Raw genomic sequence first — 14431 nt, forward strand, 5'->3', positions numbered from 1 at the left:
GGGCATTCACCATCTATTTTAATCACCTGTCTTTTATACACTTAACCTGAGACAAATCCAGTTGGCTACATTATTTTGATTTCTACCAGCCTCATCTCAAGGGTTCAAAAATACACTGCTTCCCAAGGCCAGTCAGAACGCTGCCCACCTGGTCCCCAGCTTCAGCAGAAACCCCACAACAGTACAATGATCAGACCAGGTCACTACAGCCAATGCACAACATGTCAAATACTGGCAGTTTTGCCTCGCATGTGGAGGCAGGATCTGTGCTGATTAAGAATGGAAAAGCGATCCTCCCACAAGACTATGAACAGCCATTCAAAACAATCTTTTCAAGGGAAATATCCAACAGATGCCAATTTCAAAAAGGGGGTGGGGGTCAAGAGACCAACTTAGAGCCAATCAGCCCAACTTGTGACCCTCCAAGGTGAACTGGGAGAGCGTTCTTAGAAAGAGAGATTAGAGGCACACAAAGCAGAACCAAGGCGCCACAGCAGCCACCAGCAGCCCCTCCAAAATCAAAGGCCACTGCTGGTCGAGCAGATGAATCTGGCTAACAAGGTGTCCCCTACAAGCACTGCATAGGGAGCTTGCTGGTAAATTATTATGCTCCAATATTCAAACTATTAGACAGGTTTTAAATGCTCTCCCCAGACTCCTGAGTAAACCTGGCAGTCGTAAGGAAAGAGCACTGCAGGGCAAGGGGGCAGGCCACTGCCCCTGGCTGGGGAGGCTTTCAAGCGGTCATCCACGGCAGCACAAGCAAAGAGGACTCTTGCAGCAGCTGAGAGTCGTTCTGCTGCCTCTGCTATAGGTCCCTGTTCTTTTCGGCCTGCCCATGGCTATCAGTGGCAGTGCCCCCTGGAGCCTCCAGTTCCAAGACACCTGCTGGGGTGGCTGTGGAAAGAAGCAAGGATGTCTTGCATGGGGGCAGGATGCTGAACTCGTGGTCTCATCCAGCAGGGCTCTTTGTATTTTCCAAGGAGCAGAAAAACCGAGAGCTGCACACAACGGTTCAGTTACCAGGGAACCGTCATCATGATAAAAATCCCTTCCTGATTAATAATGTGATGTTAGGAAGGGATCTTTTTACTTTTCACCTTTTCTTCCAGGTTGGCAAAATATTTCATTTTGGCCAGGACTCTTTTTGCTTTCTGAAGATCGTCTGCAATCCAAAGAAAGAAAAGGCATGTTTATAGTGTACTTTCATTTATTTATTTTAAGCATATGTCCTTCCACAAGTTTGCCACAGGGTGGCAAACATTCAAAACATCACAATTTGGAAATGGAAATATATTAAAAGCCATTTAAAAAATACAGCAAACACGAACATATAACTAGGAAGGAGCACCAACAGTGGAATGTCTAACCCAACACCCACTGATGCGAAACTGTGGTGGAGAGAAACAGACAAATTTATCTGGTTTTAGGACGCTGCCTGTCTAACCTCCGACTGCAGAGGCAACCAGAGCAGGGCCTTCAGAAAGAGTGGAAGGGCAGGTTCACATTTAATCCAAACAGCAGCCAGCTCCAATGAAGCAGTTCAAATGCCTCTGGGAATTGGCCGCTCTGGCCAGGAGGCATTCCTTTAAAAACATACCCCTACATCTAATACGACTAGCTAAAATGTGTCCTGTCATAAGCATCCACAGCAGTAAGGCACAAAAAGACTAGAAAAATTGCTAGTAGATTGAATATTTCCAAGTCAGAGGCTCTCAGGAGTTTCTAAGAAACTGCTGCCTGAATTCCAAATAAGTCCTGTGAATGAAACATGGCAGGGGAGAGAACATCTGACAAGTGCTGCTTGGAACCCCAACTGAGGGCCCTGCTGCAGGCCATCTGCAACCAACCGTGGCACAAGAGAGGCAGGAGCCTACCTTGATCAAAGGCCTGGGCCACATCTTTGGCCAGCTCCTCTTGTTTGGCTAGAAGGGAAAGAGATCGAGTTCAGGTTATGCAATATGGGATAATATGCGAAAAGCTTTATCCCTGGAATCCGGAGAAGCTCCCATCCCTGAAGACTTCCGGAAGATGGCCAATGCTCACAATCTTCAATCTTTTTTAAGAAAGGATCTAGGGGGGGACCCGGGAAATTACAGGCCAGTCAGTTTGACATCTGTTCCTGGTAAATTAGTAGAATCTATCATTAAAGATAAAATTATTAAACATGTAGAAAAGCAAGACCTGCTGAGGAAGAGCCAGCATGGCTTTTGCAGAGGCAAGTCCTGTCTTACAAACTTACTAGAGTTCTTTGAGGGTGTAAACAGGCATGTGGACAGGGGGGGTGAAGGTGACGAAAGTGGGACACTTGGGTCTACTTGGATTTCCAAAAGGCTTTTGACAAAGTTCCTCACCAGAGACTGTTGAGAAAACTCAGCAATGAAAGAATAAGAGGGGAAGTCCTCCTATGGATTAAAAACTGGTTGAGGAACAGGAAACAAAGGGTGGGTATAAATGGGAAGTTCTCACAATGGAGAGATGTAGGGAGTGGTGTCCCCCAAGGATCCGTTTTGGGACCAGTGCTCTTTAACCTATTCATAAATGACCTGGAAGTAGGGGTGGGTAGCGTGGTGGCCAAATTTGCGGATGATACCAAATTAGGTAGGATGGTGGGAACCACAAAGGTTTGCGAAGAGCTCCAAGCGGACCTTGATAAATTAGGTGAGTGGGCTAAGAAATGACAAATGCAGTTCAATGTAGCCAAATGTAAAGTGATGCACATAGGGGCAAAAAATCCAAACTTCACATACACGCTACAGGGGTCAGTGCTATCAGTCACAGACCAGGAAAGGGATTTGGGCGTCTTAGTTGATAGTTCCATGGGAATGTCAACTCAATGCACGGCAGCTGTGAAAAAGGCAAACTCTATGCTGGGGATAATTTGGAAAGGAGTTGATAATAAAACTGCAAGGATTGTCATGCCCTTATATAAAGCCGTGGTGCGACCGCACTTGGAGTACTGTGTTCAGTTCTGGTCGCCACATCTCAAAAAAGATATCGAAGAGATAGAAAAAGTGCAGAGAAGGGCAACGAGGATGATTGAGGGACTGGAGCACCTTCCCTATGAGGAGAGGCTGCAGCGTTTGGGACTCTTTAGTTTGGAGAGGAGGCGGCTGAGGGGGGATACGATTGAAGTCTATAAAATTATGCATGGGGTAGAAAATGTTGACAGAGAAATTTTTCTCTCTTTCTCACAATACTAGAACCAGGGGGCATCCATTGAAAATGCTGGGGGGAAGAATTAGGACTAATAAAAGGAAACACTTCTTCCCGCAACGTGTGATTGGTGTTTGGAATATGCTGCCCCAGGACGTGGTGATGGCCACTAACCTGGATAGCTTTAAAAAGGGCTTGGACAGATTGATGGAGGAGAAGTCGATCTCTGGCTACCAATCTTGATCCTCCTTGATCTGAGATTGCAAATGCCTTAACAGACCAGGTGCTCAGGAGCAGCAGCAGCAGCAGCAGAAGGCCATTGCTTTCACCTCCTGCATGTGAGCTCCCAAAGGCACCTGGTGGGCCACTGCAAGTAGCAGAGAGCTGGACTAGATGGACTCTGGTCTGATCCAGCTGGCTTGTTCTTATGTTCAGGTTGGTACTGGTTTAAACCTCTGCTCACACCAGCAGGCCAGCAATTTTTTGGGACAACACGTAGGGAGCTTTAAAGAAGACTGGAACAGACGTACTTTGAAGATGAAAGAGGCAAGTGTGCTTTAACAAGCTGCAGCTCTCTTTGACAAGTAGGAGCATCTTGCTTCATTAGGAATGAAAACATTCTCTGATCACCTGACACTGTGACACTCGCTCCCTGCAGTGGCATCAGCTCACGCAGAGTTCTTTCCCGCTGGATCAGGCTGGTGAGGTCCATCTAGCCCAGCATCCTCTCATCTCACAGTGGCCAGTCAGTTCCTCTGGAAGTCCAGCAACAGGCTTTCCCGATACTGGCACTGGGATCCAGAGGTTGGCAGCTTCTGAATGCACAGGTTCCCTTCAGTCTCCAGGGCTGGTAGCCACTGATAGACCTGCCCTCCGTGGATCTGCTTCGTGCCCCGTTAACCTGCCTAGCCTTGTGACCATTAGTACTACCTGCTTTGGCATTCCACATTTAAAATAAATACGTGTTTCCTGTGGTCCATCTGCCGCCTGTTGCATTAGGTGCCCCAACCAGCCCTGCCTTCCTCTCCCGGATGCGCCCGACGCCAAACCTGCGATGTGGACTTCCAGCTCTGCCCTGGCGTCTTCCTGGTCTGTCGCTGCCAGTTTCTCGTTGATCTCCATGATTTCTGAGAGGAACTCCGGGTCTGCCTCGCTGTCGGCCCCCGTCTGCAACTCCACCCCACGCAGCTGCAGCTGGACACGAAGAGGAACACGGCTGGGCTGAGAGCGGTGGGGCTGCCTCGTGGGGGGGGGGGGGGCGGACGACGGCGACACTCTCCCCAGGCAGGGGTCCAGGTGGGGGCTGGGGGGCCCTATGTGGCCGGGGGTGGGGGGACGCCGCTTACCGCCAGAGAGGAGCTGCTGCTGGAGCGCCTCCCCCCCGCCCGCCCGCCCCCTCCCTCGGTGCTCCCGGGGAAAGGGGGGCTCTGTCGGCCCTGGGGGGAGCGGGGCGGTGCTGCTGCGGGCCCGGAGGCGGCGGCGGCGGCAGCACCAAGGGCAGCTCCCAGGGCGGGCGGGCGGGCGCCGTTCCCTTTGGCTGACTCACCAGGTAGAGCCCGCGGCTGAGGGGGCGCCGGAGGGTGTCGTAGGCCTCGTTCACCAGCGCCGAGTGCTGCTCCGAGAACTCCCGCTCCGCCTGCAGCGGGAAAGGGGGGGGGGGGGGGGGGGGTCAGTGCCGGGAGGGAGGGAGGGGGGGCCACCTTCTCCTCCTCCTCCTCCCCCCCCGCCCCTCCCTCCCTCCCTCCCTACCTGGCTGCTTTGGCCGAAGCCGTCCGGGTGGAGGCGGCGCTGGAGGCTCCGGAAGCGCCGCTGCAGCTCGGCCTGGTCCAGCCGGAAGGTGCGGGGGCTGCGGGGAAGGGGCGGAAGCAGAGCGGGGGGGGTCACCGGGCCGGAGGGGGAGGGGGAAGGCAGCCCCCCCCCACCCCCGGCCACCCCCCCCCACCCACCATCCGAGCAGGCGGAAGCAGTCGGCGCCGCGGTCCGGGGGCTGGAGGGCGCGGCAGGCCGGGCAGAAGCGGCAGGCGGCGGCGTCGTGGAGAGCCAGGCCGCAGCTCCAGCAGGCGCCCGAACCGCGCGCCCGGCAGCCGGCGGGGACCGCCCTCCAGAAGCCGCCCCGCCACCCCCGCCACCGCCACCGCCACATGGCGCCGCCGCCGCCGCGCCTACAGCTCCCGGCAGCCCCTGGCGCGCCACGCCCCCTTCCCGGCGCCCCTCGCGCGCCGCGTGTGCCGAAAGCGCGGGAAGGCAGGGGCGCCATGGCCGGGCGGGAGGAGGGGGCCGTCGCCTGCTCTTCCTCCTCCTCCTCCTCCTCGCTGAGCTCCCTGGAGACGCTGCCCGCGCAGGAGACGCCGCTGCTGCCGCCCATCGCCGAGGAGGAGGAGGAGCCCCCGCAGCCGCCCTGGGGCCGCCTCTTCGCCCTGGCCCCCGGGTTCCGCCCCTTCGGTACGCCTCCCCGCGGTGGGGGTGGGGGGGAGGGAGGGAGGGAGGGGGGCGACACGTGCCCTCGGGCAACCTCCAGCCTCACCGGCGCTCCCGGCCCGGGGGCGGCGCCCGCAGCAGGCGAGGAGATGGACTGCCCCCCCCCCCCCCCCGCAGAGTGCGCGAGCGCGGAGTGCTGGTTCGGCAGAGACCCCGGCTGCGGCTACAGCTTCTGCGGGCCGGACCTGGCGCAGACGGAGCTCTACCGGCAGTACAGCAAGAGGCACTTCCGCCTCCTCAGGGTGAGCGCCGCGCGCAGGAGGGCCGCGCCTGTGGTGGGGGTGGGGGTGGGGGCGCGCGCCCGGCGCCTCTGGTGACCCGCCCTCTCTCCAAGGAACCCGGACCCAGGAACTCCCACGTGGCGTACCTGGAGGACCACAGCGCCAATGGCACCTTCGTCAACGACCGTCTCGTCGGGAAGGGAAAGAGGCTGCCCTTGACGCACAACGCCCACATCGCCCTGGCGCTGCCCCGGAACAAAGGTGAGGCTGCGCTTCCCTGATGCGCTCCCGTTATCAGTGCTCAACTAGTTTAACAAATAAAGTATAATGTCAAGGTATTCCTACCTCCTCCGTCACTCCCTTCCCTCCCTGGAACATACAATTGGAGACCCTTATGCTTGCTATATTAAAAACACCGGATACATGTACAGGGAGCAATAACCTTCCCTCCTCCTTCCTCCCTCTCACTACAACCCCCTGTACTAACCCCCCCCCCCCGACAGATAATTATGGATGACTTAGAAGTTGCTCAAGTGTTCAGACCCCAACTGATCTGCAGCTGCTGAGTTCCTGAAATTATTGACACCCCCCCCCCTTGTAGTGGTGGCTGCTGGATTAGTGAAATGGGAGCCAGAGTGTCCATAACCACAAAGCTGCCCTCTTCATTTATTTTTCCAGTGTTTGTATTTTCTGACCTGACAGTGGACAGTCAGTTAGAGTATCCCAAGGAGCTCAGAGAGAAATACATCATCTCAAAAACTTTGGGAAGGTAAGTGAGAGAGGTGTTCATTTTGCAGGATGCATTTTAGCAAGAGTTTGTTTTTCTTGCTACATTCCCTGTGTGGTGCAGTACGTAGCAAAGCAGTTCCAAAAGCATTTTTATTCTCTTTCATGGGGTTGACTGTGGAGGGCAAACCCATCCAATGGGCCACTGTGAGAGCACTGCTGGTCTGTTCCCAGGTAACATACCACCGGGGGTGGGGGGGCATGCCTCCCTCTGTGAGGTTCAGTCTGCACTCAGAGTGTGCTGGAGCCCCTGGCAACACCCACCATTCAGGCAGTGGTGCCTGATGATGTCCCTCTGAGGGGTAGATCCGTGTGCATCCAACCGCTGCCTGCTGGTGTAGCCCTTGTACCATTCCTGCCCGCCTCCCCACCCCGCAGCTGAGTGCCAGGGGTCAGGTAGAAAAGGCCCATCAGCAGCCTCAGTAGAGTCACATGGCAGGAGCCCTGGAGCCAGCACACTTCAGGGCGCCCCACTGACAAGTGCCTGAGCCTCAACTCGTAGCCAACTTGCTGCTTGCCAGGCGGAGGGCAGGGAGCAGAGCTCCCAGCAAAGGGGCTTCGCACACCCCTCCATAGCCTGCTTGGGAAGGGAGCTCTGATGCCCTCACCAGCTACGTGTGGCCAGCCTGAGAGCATTGGACAGGTGGGCATGATCTGGCATTGCCAGGGCTGCAGGTTCAGTCCCCACACAGGAAGAGGCAAACCACGAAGCGGGGGATGGCATCACAGATGGGCTGCCCCAGACACTTTATTGGTTTCTTTAAAAGGTTTCTGTGCTCCTTTGCCACCCAGTTTAGCACATTCTGAGGTGGAGCAAGGCCAGCCAGAGAGGGGGGCAGCTCTAGGCCCTTTGCAGCAGGAGGGGGACAGAAGTGAGGTCCAGTGAATGGGCTTGCAAGTCAAGGGACAGGGTGCGAGCTGCGGGGGGTGGGGGGATGCCACTAGTTGCCCCCCTTGCTTGCACACATGCGCACTGATGTCTTTGGCTGTGAGCAGTCTGCCTTGTTGAGATGGCCCCTGGGACAGGCGGAGGCAGCTGGATCCGGTCCAGGAGTCAGGCGTGGTGCTCTGGCTGCAGGAGTCATCTGACCCCTTGGGTGGTGAGCATCTGAGGAGTCAGGGTGTCTTTAAGCACTGCACACGCTGTGACTCTTGTGACCTCTCCCTCACTGTCTTTTGTGTGGCTCTGTTGTTGAAGATTTCTGCGTTCCCAGCGAGCTGTTCTTTATGTTTCCTGCCCCCCCCAGCACCTAGCAGGCCACCCTTGCTGCTCAGCCCCCTCTTCAATGCTATTGCCAGCTTCTCCCTTCGGCCCACTGCCCCCACCTCTGACACGCTGACCAGTTTGGTTCCATAAGGAGCATCCAAGCCAGGGCTGCTTTGATAACTATTGTGATGTGTAGTAGGAATCAAGACAATTACTCTCTCTTAGAAGAAGAAGAAGAAGAGTTTGGATTTATATCCCCCCTTTCTCTCCTGCAGGAGACTCAAAGGGGCTGACAATCTCCTTGCCCTTCCCCCCTCACAACAAACACTCTGTGAGGTGGGTGGGGCTGAGAGAGCTCCGAGAAGCTGTGACTAGCCCAAGGTCACCCAGCTGGCGTGTGTGGGAGTGTACAGGCTAAACTGAATTCCCCAGATAAGCCTCCACAGCTCAGGCGGCAGAGCTGGGAATCAAACCCGGTTCCTCCAGATTAGATACACGAGCTCTTAACCTCCTACGCCACTGCTGCTCTTAGAACAAATACAGGCATTATTCTACTGGCAAAACTCTAAAATACAGACTGAAGCACTAGGGTTGCCGGACAATAAAAAAAAAGAAACAGAAAGAGGACCGACTTAGGTTGAAACTTGCCAGTCCTGAGCCTCTCAACTTCCCTCCCCTCTGGAATGTTCAAACCAGTGCGTCCTTTGCACGGTCACACATTTATCCACAGAAGGAACAGTTCCTTTTCAGTCTGCCCTCCCCCATGCATGAAAGGGGGAGGGCTGGTCTTGCCTCATTTGGGCCTTGAGTTCTGACAGTAACATCCTGCCAGCACCTACTCAGCCCAATGGGGCGGGGGAGGAGAAGGAGAAGAGTTGGATTTATATCCCCCCTTTCTCCCTGTAAGGAGACCCAAAGGGGCTTACAAACTCATTTTCCTTCCCTCCCTTTCACAACAAACACCCTGTGAGGTAGGTGGGGCTGAGAGAGCTCAGAAGAACGGTGACTAGCCCAAGGTTACCCAGCTGGTGTTGGTTGGAGAGTACAGGCTAATCTGAATTCCCCAGATAAGCCTCCACAGCTCAAGCAGCAGAGCAGGGAATCAAACCCGGTTCCTCCAGATTAGAGTACACCTGCTCTTAACCACTACGCCACTGCTGCCCCTCGCATACCAAGGAGATCCAGGGTTTTAATTCCTGGTTGTGAACACCATGCCTGTCCTGGGCAGCTTCAGAGTGGCTGCCCCAGTAACTCCACCAGCATCAAGAAATCTCAGTCGTCTTTGGCTCTCATTCACGACCCCCCCAGATTTGATGAAACGTCCAATAATGGCCGATGGGGAGTGCAGGAATTTTCACTGTCAGAAGGGGGATGCTGGACAGGTGGCTTTGAAGGTGTGTGAGAGCTGCTCGCACCTGCCCCTTTGCCTTTCCCTTCCTGGTTGGCCTGAGAGTAGCCAGGTGGCATTCTTTGTGGGGGAACTTAGTATGTCTTTTCTTCCAAAGATTCACCATCTAAAAAACCTTAAATGTTTTGCTAGTGGCGCCTGTGGGGAGGTGAAGCTGGCATTTGAGAGGAGCACCTGTCGCAAAGTTGCCATCAAAATCATAAATAAGTCGAGGTTTATTACAGATGCTTTGCCACAGATTGTAAGTATATACTAATTTATCATATATATTTATATACATACGTACATACATACATACATACATACATACATACATACATACATACATACATATACTCACACACACTGAAATCTGTGGCTCCATCTGTGCAAACTTAAATCTGCACATTGGAGCCACAGAGGGAAAACAAATAGTTTTTCCTGCAAACTTGGACCCCACCAGGTTTGCAGAAAAGTCTGAAACTAAGGGCAGGAGGTCTGTAGGCACCAACAACACACCATTGCTCCTCCATTGACTGGCGGGGGCTGGGGGGGAGGAGCAAGAGTAGCAATTCTCCCTGGCCAAGAGGAACAAGCAAAAAGAGAACAAGGGAGGCAGCCATGGGAGAAATCAGGGCCTCTGTGCTCTCCCCCCCTGAAGTAAAGGTGCAAGCAGATGGGGAGGAGGAGGCATAGCTAGCTCCCCCCTTACCCCTGGACTGAAAATGCAAAGTCTGTTCCTGCGTTGACTTCCTGACTCTCAGGCACAGATTGGCAGTCACCGCCCAGAGCCCCTTGGGGATGGGGCGGTATATAAGTTCAAAAAATAAAATAAATAAATAAATAAATTGCCAGAGATGCCCCACAGCCAGTGCACGTGGACTCTCAACGCAGTGGTGTGCAGTTGGAGCCCAGCAGTCGATTGGAAACAAGAGGGAGCCCGTGACTGACAAAGAGCGGCAGACTCTGAGCGCCTGAGGCTGATGCTGCATTTGGTGCACTGACTGCAGCTGCCCAAGGGCAAAGTAGCCAGTCAGAAAGCACTGGCAGATCCAAGAAAGCAAGGCACACTTCGGTGGACCAGCCCCTCCCCTACACAAAGGGCCTGTGGTTCCCCCCAATTAGGGAAATGAGCAGGCAATAATAAGGGGGGGGGGGATAAAGATCAGTTTCCAGCTTGACATTGAAATTGCGCCTCTTTAGTGGCTCTAATTTGTTTTCGCTGGTGTGTCACCCTAGCCAAATGGAGCCCCTGTGAAGACTGGACAGGCCTGATTCCTGAGTGGTGTGAAGGCTCAGAAATTTTGGGTTCTTCTGGGTCTTCTGCTTTGAAATGTACCTCAGATCGCGTTGCCTTCTGCTCTGACTCCACGGGCGAGGGCTTCAGACTGGTCTTTGTGTGGTCTCAGCTTTCACACTGCTGCTCTCAGTGCTGCTCTTAGGTGGATGCGGCTGATCAGATGCTCTGCAAATAACTGGACGTTCTGCTTTTTGAAACCGGCAGGACAAGCCTTATAATGTGGAAACAGAAGTGGAGATTCTGAAGAAAGTTGACCATGTGAGTGTGTCCATAAAACTGTATCTACTTTGTTATTTGACTTTTGTTCGTCTCTTCCTCCTTATTGTCAATAAAGCCTTGGTTATGGTTCTGAGAAATACTGTTTCAGTTTTCTTCTGTAAAAGTAATTGAAGAAGAGCTGATTTCATGCCCCACTTCTGTCTACCTCAGGGCGTCTCAAAGTGGCTGACAGTCACAGTCCCTCCTTCTCCCCTTGTGAGGTATGTGAGGCTGAGAGACTTCAGAGAACTGTGACTGTTCCAAGGTCATCCAGAGGCCCAGGAGTGGGGAACCCAACCTGATTCTCCTGATTAGAGTCCAGCTCTCTTAACGGTGACACCCTGCTGGCTCGCCAGTGATGCTTGGTTTACACAGCATAACGTGCCAGTTGTGTCCATGGTTCTTACGTTGGTGGTAACCTTTTCATTTGTATTGAGGTTAAGAACATGAGAAGAGTGCTGCTGGATCACACTCGGGGTTCATCTAATCCCGCATCCTGTTCTGCACACCAGCCAACCAGCTACCGTAGAGGCCAAACAAACAAGACACAGTTTCCCATATCCACTATAGACCTAAACAAGGACATTACCATATTGCCTGTCCAATTTTCAGTCCCTTCCTTCTTAATGTCTAGCCTGGAGTTGGCCTTTTTCACTGCTACCTCACATTTAGTGGACGTTTTCATCAAGCTTTCTACTACAACCCCAAGGTTCAGCCAACATCATAATGTATCAAGGATTAGAATTTTTATTCCGATATGCATCACCTTCCACTGAACTCCACTTGCCTAGTTCAGAGAGGGATCCTCCTGTAGCTCTTTGTGGTTCACCTTGGGGTTTGTCATGCTGAATGATTTCCTATGATCTGCTAACCTGGCTACTTGTGAACAAATGAAATAGCACCAGTCCTTATGGGATCCCACTGCTTACTTCCCTCCACTGAGAGAACCGCCCAGGTATTGCTGCTTCCCGCTGTCACATTTTCTAATCTATAAAAGGGGTTGACCCCATGATTGCTGAGCTTAAGGGGAATCTTTGGTGAGGAGCCTTCTCAAAAGCTTTTTGGAAATCCAAGTAGAACACCCTTATCCACGTTCTTGCTCAAAGAACTCCAAAAAGTTGGTGCGTTCTTACAGAAGCCATCCTGAATTCCCCTCAGCAGGCCTCATTCCTCAGTATCCTTATTAATTATTTAATAGTAGGTTCTGCTTATTTGCCTGGAAAGATGTAAGGCTAGTTGGCTTGTAAATCCCTGAATCTCATCTGGACTTCCTTTTTAAAAAATTGGTGACATTTTCTCCTTTTCAGTCATTTTCTTTATTAAATTTAATAATCTGCCAGGGAGGCCAATTTTAGTGACAAGCTACATATTCTTGTTCACAGATGAAGAGTTTCACATCTGAGCTACTTAAGAACCCTCAGGTATATGCCACTGGACCTGGAAGCTTATTAGTTTCCACTTTGCTCAGAGTTTGGTTGCATCAGTGTGTACAGACTTCCCTCTGTGATACACCTCTGAAGATGCCAGCCAAAGATGCAGGTGAAACGTTAGGAACAAGATCCACCAGACCACGGCCACACAGCCCGGAAAACCCACCAGAACCAATTAGTTGCCTCAATTTGACTCCGTTCTTCAGACATCCATGCCTAAAATAGTGGCCGTGGTGTGGATATATGCCTCACATTTTTCACAAGTTCTCTGAAGAAAAGCTGCAAAAATGAAATCCATTTGTGGTTTCATCCCCTTGTCATTTTCTCTGAGGGTGACGTGGATCTCTTCCTGTCTTTGCTTTCTACAGCCCTGCCTGATAAAAATTATTGACTTCTTTGAAGGAAACGATTTTTACATTGTGTTGGAGTTGTAAGTAACCTATTTGAATGTGTGTTTCTGTATATTACTTCTGGGAGGGCACTCAAGCCCAGCAATTTAAATGCAGATGATTGAGGAGTTTTTCTGGGAATTTCTGACCTTGAATTGTGGTTTTAAAAAATCCTGCTTAGGCTGGCTTGTCCTGAGTCAGACCACCAATCTGTCAAAACCAGTCCTGTCTCCTTTGACTGGTAAGGATTCACATCATCCACTACCTGATCCTTTGACTAAAGACAGCAGGAATTTAATTAGAAATCTTTTGCATGTAAACAGATACTGTACTGAAGAACTGTGGCCACCTTCCCTGGATTATTGGGGAGTAGGTTTAAAGAGAGGGAAATTATAAACAGCCTGTAGCGGGGTGCTTTTTAAGTTTGGTCCTTGGAAAAAACAGCCTTGATACAGATGTCACATTCCAATCATGGCTCAGTGTTACTTGGACAAAATTAAAGGGTCGTGTTTCCTTCTCTTGTTTGCAACCCTGTTTTTTGCAATTTCGGTGCAGTGTCAGAGGAGGAAAGGGGTTTTGATTGTTACAGCAAAATGTCGCTGTTCAGAGGGCTTTCCGTAAACAGGGTTTGCCTTTCTTCCTAACTGACTTCCAAGACTAGTTCCAGAGCCTTCTATGCTGCCTGAGGAGAAACAGATGAGATTTAAGCAAAGCAGTCTTTCAAGCCAAGAAGGGGGAGGCGGGGAAGAAGGCCCTTCCTCCCGCTCCTATCTTTGCTTGTGGTTATTTGTTCATAAACACTGATATGTTGCGTCTCAGGCCTGGCTTATATTTGGGTTGCAGAATGTTTAAAAATGCATCTAAAATGATAAAACAATGAAATACCAACAAATTACGTTTGGAGTCAATACATTGGAAGCCATGATCAGATGAGGAAGATTTTCACTTAAATGCCACCCATGAATGAAAATCTGAAAAGGGAACTTCCACTGAGCAGGGTCTTGTCCCTGGGACTCTTCTGGAGGGTGGGGGTCTCGGGGAAATGTCTTCACAGTCTTGTGGGTTAATATGGCTGCTAAAAGCTTCTCTAGGTTGAATCAGTGATCTGAATTGTTCTTGGGTACAAACTGCTAAGAAATGGGTCTTCCTCTGTTCTTGCTTTTCAGGATGGAAGGGGGGGAGCTATTCGATAGGGTTCTGCCCCCAGCAAGATTGAGTGAAGCGATCTGCAAGTTTTATTTCTACCAGATGCTGTTGGCTGTGCAGGTAATTCTCAGTTCCTCAAAACAAATGAAGGTGGCTGCCTTGCCTTGCCTTGCCTGTTCTCATTCCTGTTCACGCTGCTGGCTAATGCTGGCTGGTTGGTACCAAGTGAACGTGCCTGATGCCGTTGTGCTATTTCAAGGCAGCATCTTTTGTGGCCCTTCCAGGAAACCTGGAGATGAGCGAAGGTGTTTGCCTCAAGAAAAAACGTTAGGATGGGGGAGGGGGGTGATGATAAATTTTTGCAATATGAATTCCCACCGTAGAGTCTCAAAACATTTTTTGTTCTAAATTATTATTAGGCCAGAATTAGGATAGCTTACAATGATTAAAAATACAATAAATATTAGATAAAATGTATAACATTGATATCCATATATTGTGAACCTGAGTAAAAGATGGCACCTGTGCCTAATTTCATCTATAAGCATTATATATATATATAGTCGACTCAGTAAAACCCTTTACCATTCGTGGTTAAGCCTCTGCTTGACAGATATGGGACGGCCAGAGGAGGCACTTCAAATATAAGAGCAGCATGACTATTATTAGTGAG

At 51.5% G+C, this 14431-nt stretch overlaps 2 protein-coding genes across 3 annotated transcripts in view; one reads left to right on the forward strand and one right to left on the reverse strand.

Moving 5' to 3' along the window:
• HSCB (HscB mitochondrial iron-sulfur cluster cochaperone) lies at positions 1-5299 on the reverse strand. The gene is made up of 6 exons (XM_048513892.1): positions 5286-5299; positions 4906-5143; positions 4703-4792; positions 4206-4350; positions 1878-1925; positions 1-1165 (listed from the first exon to the last, which is right to left on the reverse strand). The coding sequence occupies exons 1-6, from the start codon at positions 5297-5299 to the stop codon at positions 1074-1076; spliced, it is 627 nt and encodes a 208-aa protein (XP_048369849.1). The 3' UTR covers positions 1-1073.
• Positions 5125-14431, forward strand: part of CHEK2 (checkpoint kinase 2) — a 26506-nt gene continuing 17199 nt past the window's right edge. Inside the window, exons 1-8 of one of the 2 annotated variants that reach the window (XM_048514242.1) lie at positions 5130-5598; positions 5752-5876; positions 5969-6116; positions 6534-6624; positions 9389-9497; positions 10740-10793; positions 12592-12653; positions 13779-13878. In XM_048514242.1, coding sequence (XP_048370199.1) covers positions 5298-5598; positions 5752-5876; positions 5969-6116; positions 6534-6624; positions 9389-9497; positions 10740-10793; positions 12592-12653; positions 13779-13878 — 990 coding nt within the window. In that variant the 5' untranslated portion in view covers positions 5130-5297. Of the gene's footprint in view, positions 5877-5968; positions 6117-6533; positions 6625-9388; positions 9498-10739; positions 10794-12591; positions 12654-13778; positions 13879-14431 lie in introns of both variants that reach the window. The other variant, XM_048514241.1, reaches the window with a different exon arrangement.

Source organism: Sphaerodactylus townsendi, linkage group LG13 (assembly GCF_021028975.2).
Source record: "Sphaerodactylus townsendi isolate TG3544 linkage group LG13, MPM_Stown_v2.3, whole genome shotgun sequence".
In the NCBI taxonomy this organism is placed as follows: Eukaryota; Metazoa; Chordata; class Lepidosauria; order Squamata; family Sphaerodactylidae; genus Sphaerodactylus; species Sphaerodactylus townsendi.

Coding starts and splice junctions, on each gene's coding strand:
- HSCB (XM_048513892.1), bottom strand. Junction 1,926..4,205: donor GCTGGAAGTCCACATCGCAG/GTTTGGCGTCGG, acceptor TTTCCCTTCTAG/CCAAACAAGAGGAGCTGGCC. Junction 1,166..1,877: donor GGCCCAGGCCTTTGATCAAG/GTAGGCTCCTGC, acceptor TTTGGATTGCAG/ACGATCTTCAGAAAGCAAAA.